Genomic DNA, 22,400 nt, shown 5'->3' with positions numbered 1-22,400 from the left:
TATGTACTATGGAGTGAAGTTTTTGCAGCTGTATATAGCAAAAATTAAGCATCAGTTTAGAAAAAAATTGTTTATGATGTTTTACAAGTATTGCTGTGCAGATTGCCATGAAAATTCTAGATTAAAAAAAATTTTTTTTTCTCCTTAACTAAAGAGATTTTATTTACCGAATCTTATAGAATTCATATTCTACAATATAGAAACAGATTTTGGTTTTGGCTTATACCCAACTCATAGCAGTATTTACATTAAAGTGAAAAATATTTCCACTTCAGTGAATGTATAATATGATTATTAGCTAATGTTTTCTAAAGTGGTAATATATGAGAATATTAGTAATGTATTTTTAGCATTTGAAAACTTAAAAACTACTTGTGTAATGCCTTGCATAACAAAATTATTAAAGAATGTTACATACTAGTGAAGTATGTAACATTCTAGTGGATCTTAAAAAAGTACTCGTTACATACTAGTGAATCTTAAAAAACACTAAAGGAGGAAAAATAAACGTTTAATTATTCAATTATATTTGTGTGTTCATACACATACCACGTACATACACTGCACAAAAAAAAAAGTGGGGCAATTCTATATCTTCCATTCTACTGTTCCGATTGATGAAATTCAAATTGTGATTTTCATGTTTCGAAAGCACGATTTAGGCTATATATTAGATTTATGTATAGCATTGTTTCAATATAGATATTTTGACACAAAATCGGACCTTTTCTGAAATGACATGTCAATTATTTTCCATATTTCGACTCTAATTATGTCTAAATATTAAATTTTGTAAAATTTTGTGCCATATTTACGGAGAAATTCAAAATTGTATCTTGGCGCATTTTTTTAAAGTTTGCACCAAGAATAGTTCATTTGGCAAACTTCCTAATTTATAGTAACCTTTTTTCCTTTCCTTCTTTTTCATCGTAGATGAGCAGAAAAAATAATTTTAACAAAATGCATAAACCGTATTTGGCATCATTGTCGCTTATAACAAATATGCCAAATTTCAAAATGCGTCAATGTGTAAATTCATGTATATTTTAGAAAATTTTGAATAAAAAATTCTAAATTTTTGCAGGTGTGCCTAGAAATACATCTACTTTAAGATGATGTTAAAAATGTATAAAAATTATTTAAAAATACAAATTTTAAAATAAATCATAAAAAATGTGCGAATTATATTTGGATTAGGCCTAAATTTTGAATTCTGGAAGAAGGAATCAAGTGAGTTTAATTTTTGAAAAAAGCGATATTAACAAGTATATCAAATCAGGTTGAATTAACATTGAGGAGCTAAAATTTTTAGAGTTAATTTTTTAAAAACTACTTGTGCGATTTTTACAAAACTTAGCAATTTGGTATAATTTGAGGCATAGAGTCGAAATATGGAAAAAAATTAGTGTGTCATTTCAGAAAAGGTCCAATTTTCTGTCAAAATACCTATATTAGAACAGTGCTATATATAAATTTAATGCATATCCTAAGCCATGCTTTTGAGACATGAAAAATGAAAGCTGAATTTCATCAATCAACCCAGTAGAACAGAAGATATAGAACTGTCCCCCCCTTTTTTTTTGGCACAATGTACATATATATATGCATACATGCATTTCTGAATCCTGTTCTGATAACAGAAGAGTACCCAATTTTTTTTGGGGGGGGGAAGGCAACACCTCAAGATAAGCTGAAAATGGCATCAGAAGTTCCAAATTTTGAAATTAAAAAAATCTAGGTAAATTTTTTTCTCATAGGAATCAAATTTTTTGCTATTTTATTTTTGTATAATGATTATATAAGCAACTTTTACTATAACTAAATGACTGAAAGAACATATAAAAGGTTTTAATTTAGAATTTTTAAATTTATACTTGTAACTGCTTGAAAATTTTTTGCCATTCGTAACATTTTTGTTTACAACCAGCGATTGCAAAAATAAAGGTTGCATAAGGATTTGTGACCATGGTTTATATTAAAGCAGTAAAATTTGTGCCATCTTTTATCATTTAAAAACAAAATGGTGGCAAATTTGGAATATATGAATATTGGTTTGAATTACTATCTTTTTTTATAGCATAAACTTCAGGAACATACTTGACGGTTTGTGCAATTACCTGTTTGTTCCCATTTTTTAAACAGGTCTTTAAATAATAAGATCTGCATCACTGCTAAGTAAGAATAGTGTACATACACTAGTATGCAAAAATTTAGGACAAAGTGGAAAAATTAGCTTATCAGCAGAACGAAGAGGCAGAGCAGGCGGAAAGACCCAATCAAAAGATCGACTAGGGTCAGGTACGGTAGAACATGTGCATATATGTAGCTAGGTGTAATGGATGAGTGTTGGAGGGGTATAAAGATAGCTGACGGTGTGAGCTTAGCATTTCTGGGAAGCTATTGCACTGTGCATATCAGATTAAACGATGACGAGTTGCTACCTCAGTGTGAAATGTTGAACAGTCAGTTTGTTAGATGACATTGGATGGCTTTACTTGATGTTGAATCATTAGAGAGTCTGAGGAAGGCAAAGGGTAAGAGATGTGGCTTCGGATTTCGGGATTGCTCACAGCATCATTTCATGACTTTGGAGAGCATTTCAAAAACTGCAGGAACAACTGTCCGATGGTTCGGTAGTGGTTGTCTATGAGCAACCACAGCAGTGGATAACTGGTATATTGAACTACAGGCAAGAAGGAACAGGTGGCAGACAGCGGAAGAAATCTGAAGACACGTGGAACAAGCGATTGGTTCCTTTTTATCATGGCCAGGAGGCTGCTCATTGATGATCTGTTTACATGTTGACCTGTACAGTGTATAGCGTTAATGCCTGCTCATTGGAGAAGATATTTTATGTGGTGCAATGAACACCAGAATTGGGTAGATAAACAATGGGATCGAGTACTCTTTACGGATGAGAGCAGATTTAGTCTGAGTAGTGATTCTAGATGCATACACGTCTGAAGAGAGTGGGCAGCATAAACCCTTCAACATCATCGAAAGGGACTGTTTTGGAAGTTGAAGAGTTCTTGTTTGGGGAGGCATCACGCTTAGTAGCCATACCAACTTTCTCATCTTCTAAGGAGGTTCAGGTCACTGGGGCCTGCTATTGTAATGAGCTTCTCCTTCGTTATGTGCATCTTTTCAGAGGTGCTATGGGTCCTCAGTTCCTCTTAATAGGCAACAATGCTCCACCTCATCACACAGTTACTGTTGGAGAATGAGGTTATTGAATGTATGGATTTTATAGAGAGATTCATGGCAGCATGTAACTTGTTGTCAGTAATTATTTCAGAGCTGCTGCAAGAGGAATAGGCAGCAGAGTCTCAATAATTCATTGACAACTTCATACACAGCATGGACAGATGACGTGAAACCTGCACAGCAGTCAGGAGAGATCATATCCCTTACTAAAGGCAGGATGTTTCTTGCTGGACACCTGTCACATGGATGTTTCAGTCTTCAGTCACATTATTTTCCATGCTAATATTTTAACAAAATTCCTTTTTTAGCCTTTTGATTTCTTTTTTGGGAAGTTTTGCTTACATTACCCATGTTCTTACATCTTGGGGATCTTATGGTATTATTTGTGTTGATTTTTGAAAATCTTTTGCTCAACATTATATTAAAAAACCATCTCATCCTTAATTTATGCACACCAGTGTATTGACTTGAAAAATTATCTTATTTAACTTATCTATCTAATGATTCAGTTTTCTTAGTTTAATATCGTTTATGTAACCTTTCAGTTTAAGTTTATGTAATGTGATGTATTTAGTACTACAAATTAATACCTAATAAAATTTATCTTTTGCTGAGCATTGGATCCATTTGAAAACTCAAATAGCCTTTTCTGTTATGTTTGTATATGATAAACATGCAGGCAAAATATTGTTGCAGTTTTCTATCTCTACTTCTGACACCAGTTGTAACGTTATTTTCTTCCTTCACGTTCGTATGGGGTACGTATGGATTTGGAGTGAATAATGATGACACTTGATGAAGTATCAAAACACACTTTATTTAACCAGTATTAATCAGGACAGCTCAAGTCACGTTTTACAGTCGTCGAAGATCTACAATAAACACGCTGGAACAATCAGCGACACTATCAGGCTATAACGGTAGAGACAGCTTCATTGCAAAGCACCAGAGTACAGCTCCCGACTCTGCTCGGTCGTTCTCGGAACTCCACGTACTCTCGAGACTCTCCATGCTACAACTCGCGATGCACTCGATGACACACAGAGCACAGCTCCTGACTCTTCGGTTCAGTCATTCCCGGAGCTTAACACACTCTCTCGGTGATGCACTCACCGCGATGCACTAAGAGACTGTTCAATGCACTCGACGACCAACTCGGTGCTAGACTTCGAGACACTCGCTCAATGACTGATTATCAGCTCGACGAGCTAAACAAGGCACACACTAACTGTGAACCAGCGGGGTTTATATAGCTTTTACCTTGTGTTTGAGAATATTCTGGGCTAAACCGGTAAGAATTCGTTCCAAAAGGTTCTCCATCTGTCCATGGCATATAGCCCATTTTGTCGCCAAATTGGCGATTTCTCGCCAAATATGGCAACCCTGGCTTCCTTTGCCATTTATGGCAACCCTAGACCTGCTTTGCAGGGAAGCTATCTTACCATGCCTGGACATTTCGTAACACTGGCCCCTCCCAAGGACTGCATGTCCCGGGCAGTACAACCCTTGGTCGGAAGCATAATTCGATACAAACAAAACGTAATAAAACAAACAAATAACATAACTAAAGAAACAAGTATTTACACTATGTACAAGTTATATACACAAATTAAACACATAAAAATTTCGAATTATACAAATTAAAGTTCTGAATGAATTTCGGTCTCAGTCTTTTCATTAAGTTATACCCGGTTCAAATACTTTTCCACTGCAGTTCTCAGTCGCATCTCTGTTTTGCATGTCACAGTCTGAAGATTCAGTCCTTTCAGACTTTTCATCCACTGGAAGATCTAAAACAGTTTGTTCACCACTCTGTAGATCATTCACAATATGTGTATAGTTCACCTCGGTATTTTTAGCGGATGGTACATGCTTATTTACCTGTATTTTGTGAAAGCCAGTTCCGATGTTTGCATTAGAGTCGCAAACAAATCCAATTCTTCACAAACACAAGTATCCAGGTTTAGAATCAAGTCCTTGTCTGCAAAACTTGCACTATGAGGCGCACACCTAGTTTGCGAGGTAGGTGAATTTTCTTGCAATACTGGAGTACGCTGCTGAAGCTGTACATCAGCTTCTCCCATCTCTGCATCACATGCACTTTCAGATGGTTCAACACTTGCTGACTGCATTTTCATAATTTCACTATCAGTTTCTACAAACTTGACAGTCACATTTTCACTTTCTTCTATCTCTACTTCAGGCATGTGAGAATCAAAATCTTCTTTCCTGTCTATAATTTCTTCATGTTTTCGTTGTTTTCTTTTAATCCTGTTAGATGTTTTATCCATCATTTCTTGATCTTTTTCAGGCAGTTCATTAGCTACTTCCTTCATTACTTCAACTTTTGATTCTTCAGATGCCACTTCTCTCATTTCCACATCGTCTTTCATGGCTCTAGTTTCTTCTATAAGCTCCCCTTTCACCTGTCGGAGTTGCTCTTGCACTTTTTCTTTGCTGTCGAAATTTATTTCTTCTTGTCGGATTTTCATCTCTTCCAGTCCAGCATTGATCTCAGCTGTCATCTCTTTATATCCAGCTTTTATCTCATCATATCTGGCTTTAAACTTTTTCAATTCGGCTTTCATATCAGCCCTTATCGTATCACATCCGGCTTTTATCTTGGCTAAAATGTCCATCAAACTTTTCATCTCCTCCGCCATGGCTTTCCTCTGCAGGCGGATCACTGGCATTCACTCGCAAAACCCACTCCTGAGACCAGTTGTTGCGTTTTTCTATCTCTACTTCTGACACTAGTTGTTACGTTATTTTCTTCCTTCATGTTTGTATGGGGTTCGTATGGATTTGGGGTGAATAATGATGACACTTGATGAAGTATCAAAACACACTTTATTTAGCCAGTATTAATCAGGACAGCTCAAGTCACGTTTAACAGTCGTCGAAGATCTACAATAAACACGCTGGAACAATCAGCGACACTATCAGGCTTTAATGGTGGAGACAGCTTCAATGCAAAGCACCAGAGTACAGTTCCCGACTCTGCTCGGTCGTTCTCGGAACTCCACGTACTCTCAAGACTCTCCAGGCTACAACTCGTGATGCTCTCGACGGCACACAGAGCACAGCTCCCGACTTTTCGGCTCAGTCATTCCCAGAGCTTAACACACTCTCTCGACGATGCACTAACGGCGATTCACTGAGACTCTTCAATGCACTTGACAACCAACTTGGCGCTGGACTTCGAGACACTAGCTCAATGATTGACTATCAGGTAGACGAGGCACACATCAACTGACTGCAGACCAGCGGGGTTTCTATAGCTTTCGGCTTGTGTTCGAAAACGTGCTGGGCTAAACCAGTAAGAATTCATTCCAGAAGGTTCTCCATCCGTCCATGGCATATAGCCCATTTTGTCGCCAAATATGGCAACCCTGCCTTCCCTTGCCATTTATGGCAACCCTAAACATGCTTTGTGAGGAAACTATCTTAGGGCACCTGGACATTTCGTAACAATATGTGAATAAATCACATTTGTCTTTTTTATTCCTTTCTTTTATTTTTTTAAACTCTGAAGAACAAAATTTAAAAAATGAAGGGAGAGTGAAGCAAATGGGTAATTGACTAAATCAGTAGTTCCTGTTAACCCTCAGGGGTCCTTATGACTGCTGAGGGAGGTAGACAATGTTGAGGGATGGGAATGGTTTAGTATAGAAGAAAATTATTGTGACCCATTTCCATTATTATTAAAGGTAAAATAAATATAAAAAAATAAATTAGAAGTACCCTTTACATTCTGAGTAAAATAAAACAAATTGTGTCCTTTTTGTACATATAACAATATGAGTAAGCTGAAGAAAAATGTTGCTAGTATAGTGTTGAATACTTAAAGCTTTATTTCATTACCAGAATATAGTACTTTGTTAGGATATAGTGCCTTCTATTCAATAAAACTTTGTCAAATGAATCAATGAAGCTTAAGAAACATTTGACAGAAGCCTCTGAGAAGAAAGATAAAGATTTAACTTAACAGTTAGAGAAAACTGTATGAGAAAAATGTGAAAACGGTGAGAGGAAAATGTTTGAAACACCATCATTGCAACCACATCTGAACGAGATGATGATAGACTGAATGCTTCTTATAAATATTTCTTTACTGGTGCAAAGAAGGAAAGCCACGCACCATTGGTGAAGAACTTATTTTACCAGCTATAAATGGGGTAATCGTTACGGCGCGGCGCGCAATAAACTGGAAGTTGATCTGTCAGCACTATCCTTATCTTCAGGGCAGATGTTTTTATTTTATTCAGCTTATAATTCCTTACTAAATGTAGTATTTCATCTCGATATACTCCGTCTTTGACATGATTTAAATCAAATTCCTTGTCATTATAAATATCACGAATACACATCAAATAGTTTCCTGGTTGCAATTTTCTAATTTTGACTATACGTAATGTATGCTTTACGCATGCGCGCGTTGAAAGAAATGTTTAATAAAGTAAACAAATAAGTATTAAGCTTTTTTTTTGTAAATTTTGATACCCTTTAGATCATAATTGCTCTTTATTTCATAAATTACAGTTTCATATTTTTAATTTTATAATTTCTGCATGCCATCTTACCAGATTTAAATTGATGATCTGTAATCTGGAAAAACCCCTAATCCGGAATCGCCGAAGTCCGGACGAGTCTGGAATAAAGACTTTGTACTGTATACACTGTGCTGCATAAACCATCTTTCAGTATTATAAGAAAAATTCTACTGAGTAATAGTATTTGCCAAATTTAATGAAACCAGATTAAAACTAAAAGGTGATAAAATAAGTTTAATCAGTTAAAAAAGTTTAATATTTGCATTTATTTCAAAAATTTTCCATATAAACGAAAATGGGGAGACGAGAATGCTCTCACTTTTTAAATCTTTCAAAATTAAAAATACAAGATGAAGATTTGCTTGCTTATTTTCATTACTGAAGGGCTCTTCATTCTGATCTCAACCAAAGATTTGAAAGCATTCTTCATTTGAATATTTGGACCCTTTAGCAATTAGACCCAAAACTCAGATGCATCCGTACCAATACAGGAACAATTTATTGAGTTATCCATAACTGAGGAGCTGAAACCAATATCTGAACAAGAATACAACAATTTCGGGTTACAAAAACAGTTACATATTTTATATTTTGCATTATTTGTTACTATAATGAAGCTGTTTATTGCTTTCCCATAACTGCCTATCTAGTAAAATGTGGATTTAGTACAGTTTTGAGTCTCATCACGAAAAAAGAAACCAACAGGAAATTAGTACGCATAGAGATTTATGAATGTTATTCAGGGGCTTAGAGTCAAACATAAATAATCTCTATCATCTCATTAAAAAATAATGTGTTTTTATATTTTCAAACAAAAGTTATAATTTCAATAAATATTACTTTAAGTATCAAAATGTTTTATTTTATTTTATTTTTATGTCACCATTTACCATTCAAGGCATCAAGGTTAAATCTGTAATTTTTCAGTTATGTAGAATAATTCCACTTAGGTGTTCATGGTCCGGTTTTTGCTATAAAAAATGGTCTGTGGGCTTAATAAGTTTGAAAACTTCTGGACTAAATAAAAAGGATTTAATCCAAAGAATAATACAGAAAATTAATAGTGAGCTAATAAAATATATTTCTAAATGTTTTGGAGTCAAAACATGAAATGCAAATGAAAGGAGAATTGCAAAATATGTTTTTTCTCCCTGTGACATCATTTTCATGTATATTCTTGAAATAATAATCTTCTGATGTTTTGATTTATTTCAAACTGTACTGGTAGTTTTTCCTTTAATTTTTAAGTTAAAGCTTCTAAACTTGCACATAATTTAATTTTTATGTGCTTTTTCTTATTTATATTGTATGTTATTAATGAAACTGTGAATGATTATTTTATCATAGCTGATGAATTTTTTCAGTAAAAAATTTTAATTTTACTCCGTATTTTAGTTACTTTATTTTTATTATCATTTTTGCTTTTTTACTTTTATTACAAAAGAAATATTAAAAAGTTTTTGTCTAATAAATGCAATATAGTAACTTCTGGAATTCATTAATTACAATTCATTTTTGTAGGGTACCGTGCAGATGTTATAGATGTTATAAGGTTCATTACAAAAATTCAACCCAAGCTGTCATTTTCATTGGGCAGTTCTCTGCTGAAGTCTCTTATACATGGAGAAGGGTGGACACAGGTGTTTGGTTCTTCAGTATCCCGTAATAAAAATCTTAAATAAATTTTATATTTTTTTATTGTGTCTGTTATTTTTAACCAGTAATATTTTTCTTTTATGCATTTGTTTTAAAATAATGTACAAAAAGTTTAATTCTAAAATTGTATCTGAAAATGTATGGGAATTATTCTTAAAACTGTAGAATTTCTGTTTAGGTTTGAATATATTAAATCTCTTCTTCAGGAGGGGGGAAAAAAAACTCCTGAACAAGAGAGACCTGTGTTTGATTGCCTCAAAATTTATAGGGTTTTATTGAAAGCATAGGCCAAAATAAAGTAGCTTTCTTGCCTAATTAAAAATTTTACTTTAGATGTTTCTCTTCAGTTTGATGTTTTTTAGTATCATAAGTATATTCATATGCATACGCAAATTTCTCTAAGTCTTTTACACTTATACACTAAATTTTATACTAATATATATACACTATGTAATATAAAGTAAAAATAATTATAACTGAACAAGCAAAAGAAATTTAGGAGAAAATAAGAAAATTCCCAAAAAATTCATTAAGGACAATCGTCAAAAGCTGGAGTAGTCTACAACCTAAGAAATTATCCTGATCATATGAAGTTAGTTCTTAAACCTGATAGGAGAAACAGTAGAGAGATGTTTAAGATCTTTTCATACTGTATGAATGTAAAAAAAAAAAAAAAAAAAAAAAGAGAGAGAGTTCACTGTTTAATTTATAATATTCCTACAATTCTTTAATTAAAGAAAGATATTTTCTTTTCAAAAGTCGCTATTATGCATTGATTAGAGTGAAAAAATGTTTCCTTTCCTAGCATTGCTATTTTCTTTCTTCCTCAACTTTTACATACACTGCTCGACATTGAAAATGCAACACGAAGAAGGAGTGGTCAGAAAGTGATGAAATTTGGAAAAAAAGACAGAGACAGCAAGCAGCAATAAGTGATCTTTATTTCAAAATGATAGTCAGAATACAGAGCGAGAACGGCGTCGGCTCAGTAGGATGTAGGACCACCGCGGACAGCGATACACGAAGAAACACATCTAGGCATAGAGTCAATAAGAATGTGGATGGTGTCCTGAGGGATGGCTCTCCATTCCCTTTCAACTATTTGCCACAGTTCGTCTTCTGAAAGAGGCAGAGTCTGCAAACGACGTCCAATCACATCCTACATGTTCGATTGGTGACAGGTCAGGAGAGTATGGTGGCCAGGGAAGCATCTGTATACCTTGCAGAGCATGTTGGCAGATGCGAGCACTGTGTGGTTGGGCATTATCCTGCTGAAAAATTGCATTAGGCAGCCCCTGAAGGTAGGGAGTTACATTATCCAAGTATCGTTGGGCCGTCATAGTGCCCTGAATACAAAGTAGAGGTGACCAGGAATCGTAGGCAATAGTGCCCGAAACCATCATGCCACGTTGTCGCGCGGTGGGGCATTCCACAGTTACTGTTGGATTAGATCTGTTTCCACGTCGATGCCACACACGTATGCGGCGACTGTCGCTGGATGAACAGAAGCGTGACTCATCTGAGAACACGAAGTTTTGCCATTCTGTCATCCACATTGCTCCAGTCTGGCACCATTCTAAACGTTGGCGTCTATGTTGTGGGGTCAATGGCAGTCTTCTTAACGGATGCCGTGAGTGTGGGCCACATTCAACCAATCGACGGGAAATGGTTCTGGTCGACACGGGAACATCCAGGGTATCTTGTACATGCTGTAGAATCGCGGTACAAGTGACTTGCGGGATCGCCACAGCTTGTTGGCGGATGCGCCGATGCACGCTTGCTGACATCACTCTGGCTGCACTTGCACCCCTTCTTCTTCCCACATTTCCTTGTTCCAATCATGTTCGCCATAGCTGAGATGCACTGTGCTCGCATCCATGTGGGTATCAGCTGCGATTTGACGTAAGGACCAACCCTCCCTTCACAGTCCGATCACCATACCCCTCGTAAAATCGTCTATCTGCTGGAAGTGCCTTTGTTTGCCTCCTATTACACGTATCCTCCTGGATAAAAACCAACTTTCTTCGATAATTCGTCTGGCAGAAATAACCACACGAATATTGCACATTCCCTCCCTTATATCTTACTTCACATGCATCGGAGAGTTGTGCATTTCACATCATTCGCATAACTCAGTGACGTGTGTCTACTCTAATTGCATAAATTTCTGACCACTCCTTCTTGTGTGCATTTTCAATAATGAGCAGTGTAAATATTAATTTATTCATTTAACATACAGTCCATTCGCTATTTTTGCATGGCGAGATTAATACTAGCCTGAGGCAAGCCAGCTACATTCTTCTCTGTGCTCCTTTGAGTTTACCAACTTCTAACGGCATTCTTCATCCCAGTTTCTAAGTAGTATGTTCCTTTTGTTCGGTATTGTTTTTTGTAGTTATTTTTTCCACTGTAATTTTATTGATACAGAATATTAGTTTGTTAATTTTATTAATGTAAATTAATAAGTTCATAACTCATAGACGGAGGACAAAAGGCAGCCTCTGTTAGTCCAAAGACCTGAGCACCAGAGGTAGAGGACTGAGCTCCTTTGCCTGTAGGTGTTTAGCTGGGTATAGTGGAATAGCCTTCATGCCTTAGGTGACCCTACCAGGAGAATACTCTCCAGGCGTACTTCACCCATTCCACCCAGTGACACCTCCTCACCATGATGAGGCAACCTTCAGGACTAGAGGGGTCTAATCCTCAAGTCTAGCAGAAGTTGGACTTGAAGATTAGCAACAGCAACAATCAATTAAGTTTCAGATCATTTATATACCTTAAAGCTTCTGTATAGTTTCCTTAAAAAAATTGTTACATATTGCATTTTACATTTTTTATAAAAATTGGGGTGTAGAGACTCTTTTTTTTTTTTTTTTTTTTTTTTTTTTTGTTGTTGTTGTAGAGGAGGCTTATTTAATTTTTAGGGGTGCTAAACAGGTATTCATTAAATTCCTTGTTTGATTTTGTAGAGGAGGCTTATTTAATTTTTAGGGGTGCTAAAGAACATGTATTCATTAAATTCCTTGTTTAGTTTTAAGTGAACAGAAACAAAAAATGATTCTGCAGAAGAGGTGTTGTCACTCAATAGCTGATCCTGTCTTGACAAAGTAAAAGTCAAAGAGTGATAATACAACTTTTCCTTGTGTATTTTTATATCCACTTAATTTGTTCTTTTATTAAAAGTTTGTTTTACCATTGTTTTCACTGGCAGTCCCATTTTGATATTGATTTCTATACTTTTGAAAATTCAATATCATTATATTTTTTACTTAATTTCTTTTGCTATTTAGTTAAAATTATTTTTACTTTACATTATTTATTAATTAAAACATTGCAGCAGTTTGCACAGGATGAATTTTCAAGTTCCTTTTATGTTTTTTGTTGTAATTTAAATATGTGTATATATGTAAGATGTAACAAAATACGATAGCTGCTTTAAAAATAATTGGTGACCTCAAAATTAACTATTCTAGATTTGGAGCTGTCCCCCTAAATTCATCTGTTCTCCCAAATTTGAGATCTTCCCATGTTATATAACATTGTTTGAAAAAGTAACTAAAACTAAAATTAACAATTATAGCTTGTCTCTACAATTGCATCTACTTCAGTATAAATACCACTCATGATTTAATTATGTCATTCTTTTCCTAGTTTCAGCACTGCTAGCATATCCCTGCTGCTAAGCCCGCTTGCCTAAAATGATGTTGTATCCCTCTATCTGTGTATATAAGAATTATTGTAATTCATTATGACTGGATAAGTGTCAACTGAGATGGTTTCACATATGTGAAAATAAAGAGTGGCACTTCTTCAAAATTCAATTGTGTCATCATCTTTCCATTCAGCCATCTAAGACTGCAAGCTATTAAAATATCAGATTCCTCTTACGCATTAAATTATCACACACACATATATATCCCTATCTAATCCTGTTTTGTTTTTGAATTTTTTATCATTTTGTAGTTTTTACAGTAGGTATTTCCACAATAACTTTTACTTCTGTAGTATTGTTTTATTGTTTATACACAGTGGGACTTTTTTACTCTGGAACTGCAGTATGAAATGTACTTTTAAGTAATAGCTATTTAGAATGTTCCTCTTCTTTGCAAATATATATATGAAATAATAAAAAAACGCACAAGAGCCTGAGCAGTAACGATGTGGGCTTAGATCCTTATTGAAGAAGAATTTTGATTGCGTAGTATCTAAAGAACTTGACAGTCGTGGCGGTTTTAATTCCATTTTTATTTCCAATTGATATTTGTGACCACAATCACTTGGCACTCTAGTCCTGCCTTTCCACAGAAGATTTAATATTTTTGATATTGTTGAGATAGAAAGCAAGCCAGCAAAATTACGTCTTAGCAAAGTAGAGAGCAAAGCTGAAGTGTGTAGTTATGCAAGATGGAAGCACGCGAAGAGAAAAGTTTTGGTTTGCAATTTGGTGATTGGTCAAGAGGAATCTGCATTAAGGGTTACGTAAGATCGCATGATTGATTTGAATGATGCAGTTTAGACTTAAGCGCTATTTTTAGGACAGATAGATGAAGTTCCCAAATGAAATAGAAAATAAAAGAGGTTATAGTGAATTAAATTTAGAAGTTTGCTTTCATATTTTTTATCTTACACACACATATATATATATATTCAATTTTTATTCTTATATACTAAATCTTATAAATAAATAATAATAAATAAAATCAGATTTATTTAATCAGAGAAAATAAAATCAGATTTATTGCTCATCTGTTTTATTACTCCCTTGCTTTTTTCCTATTTTGTGTGTGAAGGGGAGATGTTCTTATTTTTGAATACTTTGACAACTATAAAAATGAGTCTTAGACTTTTATGTTATTATTCAGTAGTGTAGGGCAAAGCTTTTAATAGCTGCTTATAAGTGGAGCATTTAAAGTAGCACAATGTATTGGCTTGAATTATTTGATGTTGGTGAAATATATTAGGACCATCTGCTTAAGGAGAATATTTTCTTTGAAAGCTTTTTGAAGAAAAACTGAGTTGTATTTGCATTAATGTATGAGGAGAACCACAAAACTGTACACATCCTGGTTATTCCATTGTTAGGAATAGATCTTAGATCTTGGGATAAACTACTAGTATTTTATGAATGTAGCCATCGTCAACCCAGTAAATATGTGGTAGTAGAAAGTTTTTTTAAAAGTAACGAGCTTATGAGTTTTATTTATTTTTGGCCTGTGACAACAAGTAGTTTTTTATAAATCAAATAATTACATTTTTGAAGGACGTGGTTACAGCAAGAGCATAATGAATTAAAAGTAGTCATGTATGAAATACAGGTTACTATAAAATGATTTTTTTTTTTTAAGAAACCTACATATCAGTAAGAATACATGGTAATATTAACATTTTGATATTTAATAAGATATATTCATTTGTACTTCTCTGGAACTTCAATCTTATTCTACTCTTCTTGTATATTGCTACACTTTGGTCTCAAATCATTTTGGTGTTTTACTTGCTTGGTTTAATCATCTAGAAGAGCAGTCAGTTAATTCACTGGCTTGAGCAGCTCCAATTAAGTTTTGGTCTCTGTGAATTGCTTGCTGGGCTGCCTCAAATTTCATGGCATACACTAAAGCATTTTTCAAGTCTTTGACATCCATATTCTCAGGGCTCATTGGATCCTGGATACCATTGACGAAATGCTGCAGAGACAGTATTTATCTGGTCACTCGAAAAAGCGAGATAAGACAGCCTTTCAACATCCAAGGTGTGCTTGTGGAGTGTTTCTGTGGGCTTCTTTTGAAAAGATTTTATTTGAAGGCTGCTATAGTCCGCACAGCTCCAGCATGCTGGATATAGCTTCAAAGTCTAGCCTCTGATTTTCAGGTATATTTTGAAGAATATTCGCTGTGTCTGCTGTCAGAAAAGCAGTTAGATGGCAGGCTTGAAAATTCCTTAACTTGAGAATTTCATCCGTTCGCATTCGCCACAATAGAAAATTGTATCTTACAACACTTGCCAGGAGGTCTTACCATCATATATGGATAGCTTTAAAGAAAGACGTGAAAGAATGGGTAAAAATTTAAAACCATTAGAAATGCTTCCTGCCATGGCTTTGAATTTTTGTAAGGTATCAGCTTCTTTGGCAACTGCAGAAACCCTGTCATTTGTGGTTGGATGGCCAAAAACTCTTTCTTCGATTGTTCCACGGCAGACACTCTTTCATGAATTTCTCCAACTTTATCTTCAACCGTGTTTATCCTGCCTTTCATAGCCTCAAATAGGTGGTCTATTATGCAGGTAATTTCTCTTTTCATTTCCTCTGGACCTGCTTCAATCTTTTCTTAAATAGTTTCATCCCATCTTTAACAATTCTTGACAAACTTCCATCTTTTCTTGGCCCACTTTCATCTCCTCTTTGATGGAGTCAACTGCCCCTTCCATCTTTTCTGGGAATGCAGCAAAGGCAGTCAGCTGTCTTAGTTGTTCTCCATCACTTTTGTCACCGGCATTCAACCGTACGCCCGACACCAAATGTTTGCATGCATACGGGTTCGCAATAGATTCAATACACACAGGTACAATGATAGGTTGATAAAATTAATTTTAGCAAGAGAAATACTTCAGAGTTATGGAACTTTCCACAGAAATAATCATAAACCTGTTCACTGTATCACAGAGCACAGTCAATAACTATCTTTCGAACTACTAAGAATGTTAAACACAATGCAGTGCAAACTGCATCTAAAAGATGAAGCTTTCAATAGTTGGTCAGAACTAATAACTCACAACAACAGCTGAGAGCAGATGCTTTCTCCATTCTTATATAGTTTTCTCTTGGCCACTGAGATATTTCTAGTACTTCTGGAAATTATTGGAAGGCATATGAGGGCCGAATTACGGTTACAGCTAATATAGTGATAAATTATATTTATTTAATTACAGTACCTATTATGGTGATACAGGGACAAGACCAAAATATCGCCAAGTTTGGCGCCTTTTGGCAAAATTGGCAACAAAGATTAGCTGCCAAAACTGTTGCCAGATTGGCGATATCTCACCAATTTAGCAAGATAGCTATTTACTGAATATCAAATAAATTTGCCCTTGTATTCTTATTTTTCCAGCAAGCTTCGCTCTTGTAAATTCCCATGTTACATTATACAAATAAAATACAACAATTTTGCATATAATTGCAATAAAATCATCTATCTATGCACCAAATTTGTAATTATATATAGGGTGTTCTTTTCATATGGCAACAGACTCTGAGGGGTGATTATGCAGGCATAAAAATGAACACTAATTGCTTTAGAATGTATCATTGTAAACCATGTTTAGTCAGTGAAAATATTTAGGAAAATATTTTTAATATATATATTATAAGTGTCTGATGCATAGGAGGCACCAAGAAGAATACAATAATAAGTACAAAAAAATCTTATTTTACTGTGTTTTTATAGCATAGCTCAACACAGGATACTGTTGCTAAAATACCAGGTTGTTCAATAAGTTCGCGGAACAGAAATGAAGAAACCAATTTTTATTTGTAAAAATGACTTTATTTTTCAACGTAGTTTCCCTCAACTTCAATACACTTATTCCAACGGTCTTCTAATTTATGGATCCTATGACTGTAGTGGTTTTTTGGCAGCTCTGCAAAATATTCCTCCAAGGCAGCTATTACCTCTTCGTTTGAAAAAAATTGTTTTCTACAGAGATATCGTTTGAGGTGTGGGAAGAGCCAGAAGTCAGAGGGAGCTAAATCTGGTGAATAGACTAGATGTTGCAACAATTCGTACTTCAATTCACTTATTTTAGCAATGGTTTTTTGAGCTGTGTGCACAGGTGCATTATCTTGGTGGAAAATGATTTTCTTCTTCTGTAATCCGGGTCTTCTTTCACGAATTTTTTCGTCTAATTGATTCAAAAGGTTACAATAATAATCCAAATTAATAGTTTTGCCAGTTTGAAGGTAATCTATAAACAAAATTCCTTTCGCATCCCAAAAAACTGCTGCTAATACCTTCTTAGCTGATTTTTGCACACGAACTCGCTTCGGTGCCGAAGAGCCAGGTTCACACCACTCCTTAGCCTCCTGTTTTGATTCAGTATCATGATGGTAGACCCAAGTCTCATCCATTGTGATAAATCAACGGATAAAGTCGCTTTTATTCTTCTTAAAATGTTCCAAATGTTGCTGGCAAAGTCGCATCCGAATGTGTTTTTGCTCCATTGTTAGAGAATGAGGCACCCATTTTGCACAGAGTTTTTTTAAACTCAAATTAACACTCAGAATATTGCTCACTGTGCCCATTGAAATGCCTAAAGCCTCTGTTAAATCTCTTTCAGTCAATCGACGGTCTTCCAATACCATATCTTGTATTTTTCCGATGATTTCCGGTGTTGATGCAGTTTTTGGACATCCCTCTCGCGGATCGTCTTGAAAGAGCTGGTACGACCACTTTTGACCCACTTTCAAACCATTGTTTTTGCAGGAGCAGATTCAACCAATGCATTCAACATTTCGGTATGATTTTCCATTGCCTTTAAACCTTTCTTTACAAGGAATTTAATAACTTCACGTTGCTCAATTTTATCCATACCTTAAAGGCAGAACACGTTATATATAAAGGGCGGTTAAACAATGAATAAATTAACAGATCGAAATGAAATTTTTGACGTGTTCCTAAGAAAGAAGAAATATGAAAATGGTGTCGAAGTTTTAGGTCGAATATTGAAGAATAGATGGCGCTCCGCGAACTTATTGAACATCCTTGTAGAACAATGAAATATTATTGTGTTTTTTGAAGTGACAGCTGCAGACATCAAGCACAGACACCATACAGTGATGATTGATTATCAGATGCCCTTGGAGATATCGGATATGTTGCAGTATAAATTCTTTTATTTCAAATGTGTACACATTGTGTTGTCATCATATTTCGCACCTTACCACTTTGAAGCACTTTGTCGCCTGTAGTCAGCTTCTTCCTCATTCATATATAGTCAGCCTGAATAGTTCTTGAAAGAAGCATGTAAGTAATTGTAGCAATTTTGCATTCTGTCACCCACAACTGCTTCTACTACAGCACATGTCTTGTGATACTACTTTTATCAGACATGCCAAGCCAACTTACTAGGGAAATCGTCAGTCAGTTGATTGCTATCTTCCCTTTTTTGTCAACACTAGACTCTGCCTTATTTCATGGTTTTCACTGACTAAATGTAGTTTGTAATAAGACGTTCCATAGCAATTATTGTTCCTTTTGATGCTTACTGTCACTCCTCTGAGTTTGTTGTAATATGAATAAAACACTTGCAAAAATAATGGAAACAAAACAAATGTGCCTAGTCATGTAAAAGTACACCTTTTTTTTTAGAATAAACAATTTCAAACTCAAATATGTAGAAAAACATGGCAATGTAATTCCCATGTTATATGCATTAGGTCTGTGCCAAGTAAACTGAACTATTCAAGGAAATATGGTTTTAATGAAAGTTTCCCGCCATTGCAAATATTGCCTTAGCAAACAATTCCCATTGGCGTAGTTAATCATATTTTGTCAAAGGATTTTTGACATTTGAAAGAAAAAGACTTGCTTTAGAACACTATGTTGTGAAATTTGTGAAAAAATATAGTTATCATTAAGCATAAGATGTCTGAAATGGAACTATCACGCTTTCAAATTAGAACCATCATTTACTTCTGTACAGTTCTGTTGCAAAAAGTCAGCTACAGAATGTCACCAAATCATATGTATACCTTTAGGTACTAATGTTGTATCATATGACATTGTGAAGGTTTGTTGCTGAAAGTTCTGAAATAAGGACTATAACATTCAAGAAGCAGAGCACTCTGGCTGGTATACTGATGATGATGAGGCCCACATGCGAGAACTTGTGGAAGAAGATCGGTATGCAACCACTCAAAATCTTGCTAAGGAGTTAAATGTCAGTGCCATGCCCATTAGTCACACTATGCATCGCATAAACTTGATGTACAAGTTCAATCGCTGGGTGCTGCATAAGCTGACACAAGCAGATAAGGATAGACTGTATTCAAGCCTACTGCTCAAATATCAGTGCAAGGTCAAAATTCTGGATTGGATCATCACTTGTGATGAAAAGTGAATTTACTTCAAACATGCAGGCTGACAAATGGGTTCGTCTGTGCCTTGTGAGCCTGTCGGCAGCATTGCAAAGCACAATTTCACTAACAAAAAGATCATGCTGTGTATGGGATGGGATTGCTATGGTATTTATCCATAAAGAATATCTAGAAAAAGGTAAACGTCATGACAGAAAGGTGTGTCAGTGAGATGCTAGTCCATGTTGATGCTGCTATCAAGAAAAAAACACCAAACTGAGTTCTGGTGCAAAAAGGGTGATGTTTCATCAAGATAATGCAAGACCACATGTGTCTGCATTCACCAGCTGAACTCTGTACAGACTTGACTGGACGTTTTGCCCCACCCACCATACAGCCCCAACATCGCTCCTTCTGACATCTTTTTTCACATTTGCAGCTACATCTTAATGGTGCTATCTTCCATTCTGCACAAGTCACCCAAAATAAGGTTGATATCTTTTGGACTCCTTCCTGGCCACCAAGTTTCTGGGCCGAAGGCTTTGAAAAACTACCAAAATGTGTCAGAAAATCATAGATTAGGGTGGTGATTACTACCTGCGCTAAAGATACTGCTTTTACTTATTTGCCCCCCCCCCCCCCCAACTTTGTTAAGAATGTTTTTTGGCAGAAAACTTTCGCTGCAACTAGCTAAAAGTCACTGATATACGTCTTAGTAGAAAAATTGGGCAATTTTGTTAAATATAACGCAGGAACAAAACAAGGTAGAAAAAAGTGCTGTTGTGAATTTTCCTCCACCTTCTGATCACTGTGAGTCTACAAATGCACTTATGTGCAGGAATTAACAGTTACTCATCATCAGGTATTATTTCATTTTAGAAGGTATTGCTGTGATGAATGACATGCTTGTTCAAAATTTTCTGCTCTTATCAAGATGTTAATCCATATGCTTCATGCTTCTGCGTTGTGCTTAAACTTGGAATGGCAAAGGCATATTCCAAAACTTTAGAGTAGGGGTCATTGTGGTCCAGATATAGCTGGAATTCCAGATTTTTTACTTTCTCAGATCCAAAATTTCTGGATTTGTGAAATGTAGACTCTGTAATCAGGAATTTTTAAAATGAAAATCCCTTGCAAATTTTGTTTTTAGAACAAATGTATCATCCAGAGTTTACATAAAAAAACTTTTAGGCTATAAAATGTTCAGTGAGAGATGAAACATCTTATCTGAGCAAACTAAGTTTATCTTATATAGAAAAGTTATTTTTGCTGTTTGTCTTCTACAGAAACAGAAAAAATTGACATTGTTGAGTTTGGGGCTGAAGTATTCAGACTAAAAGAAGACAGCGAGCAGAAATACCTTATTGAAAAAAATTGATTGAATCTCTTTTAACTTGGTCCCATGGATCATTGGTGAATATTCAGTTTTGTTTTATCAGTTATATTATCTCAGCATGAACAGCAATAGATTAGATGGTGCATATAAGTTCTTAGTATATAAAACTGTATATGAAGCTTTTGTTTCTGATGACTACTGGTAAGAGTTTAGGTATAATTTATTATATAACTGGACAGCTTACTGCACGTCTTCATAATTAATGAATCATTCTATTCCTTCTAGCACTTTCTCATCTCCAACAATTGTCAATGCATATTGCAAATTCTAATCTAATACAGTCAAAAGTCGTTAATTCGGATATCCATAATCCGGAATGATCTATAATCCGGACTTCAAAGCTACAAACTTTCTGCGCATGCGTCGAGTTGCACGTAGGACCTTTACGGCTACGAATATGCATGTGCGCATGCGCAAAATACGTTTACGAATGCGCGTTTAATGTGTAACAGACGGTATAAGCTAAGCTAAAATTATCTAATTCAGTTAATGTTGAAAATTGCATTGTTCCTTAATCTTCGAATTGGATTCGGCTTATTATTTTTTGCAGACTGTTAGAGCAATTTTATAAAACCAAGCTTGAACTTTCGATTATGTCAAATAGAATTTCTGATATATATTTACTAATATGTAAAAGATCTACAAAGCAAAAGTATGTTTCGAAGTGCATTAAACAAAAAGTGGAATTGCTGCAAAAAATGGTTTAAGGCATATCTTTTGTTTATCTAAACTTTAACGTTTGTTTATCTAAACTTTTTTTATCTTTAACGCTGCGGCGGGCAATGAATTGGAAGTTGATCTGTCAGCACTATCCTTATCTTCAGGGCAGATGTTTTTATTTTATTTGTCTTATAATTCCTTACTAAATGTAGTATTTCATCTCGATGTACTCCGTCTTTGATATGATTTCAATGAAATTCCTCGTCATTATAATTCGATTCCGATAGTGAAGAAAGTAACAGAGGTTATTGAAAACGAAAAAATTTCGATTGACAAATTAGTCGGTATTCTCCACACAGCAATTATAGGACTTGAACAGTGGAACTTTGTAACTGAACAAGAAATTATGTTTGTTTATAGAATTAAAGAGAATGTATTATCACATAAAAAACGAAGCAACTTAAACAACTTACATTGAAAGAAATGTTTAATAAAGTAAACAAATATTAAGCTTTTTTTTTTTTTTTTTTTTTTTTTTTTGTAAATTTTGATACCCTTTAGATCATAATTGTTCTTTATTTCATAAATTACTGTTTCATATTTTTAATTTTATAATTTCTGCATGCTATCTTACCAGATTTAAACTGATGATCTATAATCCGGAATCGCTGAAGTCCCGACGAATCCGGATTAACGACTTTTGACTGTATTTGTGTAGAAGACCATTGTTTACATCAGAAGGTCTTGCTGATCATGCTGAATTTTCAGTTGTTAGTAAAGAAACATATAAATGCAGTAATTCTTAGAAAGTACCCTCTCTAAAATAAAGAAATAAACAGCCCAGCAATTAATTACAAAA

At 34.9% G+C, this 22,400-nt stretch overlaps 1 protein-coding gene across 1 annotated transcript in view; it reads left to right on the top strand.

Annotated features, from left to right (window-relative positions):
* Ranbp21 (exportin-5-like protein Ranbp21) overlaps window positions 1-22,400 on the top strand; it is a 179,327-nt gene that overhangs the window by 67,234 nt on the left and 89,693 nt on the right. Inside the window, exon 13 of the mRNA XM_085825111.1 lies at window positions 9,279-9,419. Coding sequence (XP_085681237.1) covers window positions 9,279-9,419 — 141 coding nt within the window. The remainder of the gene's footprint in view (window positions 1-9,278; window positions 9,420-22,400) is intronic.

Source organism: Stegodyphus dumicola, chromosome 10 (genome assembly GCF_044657685.1).
Source record: "Stegodyphus dumicola isolate Sdum_Otavi_A_Nest chromosome 10, ASM4465768v1".
Lineage (NCBI taxonomy): Eukaryota > Metazoa > Arthropoda > Arachnida > Araneae > Eresidae > Stegodyphus > Stegodyphus dumicola.
The sequence above is the reverse complement of the archived record's forward strand: the minus strand, read 5'-3'. Positions and strand labels throughout refer to the sequence as shown.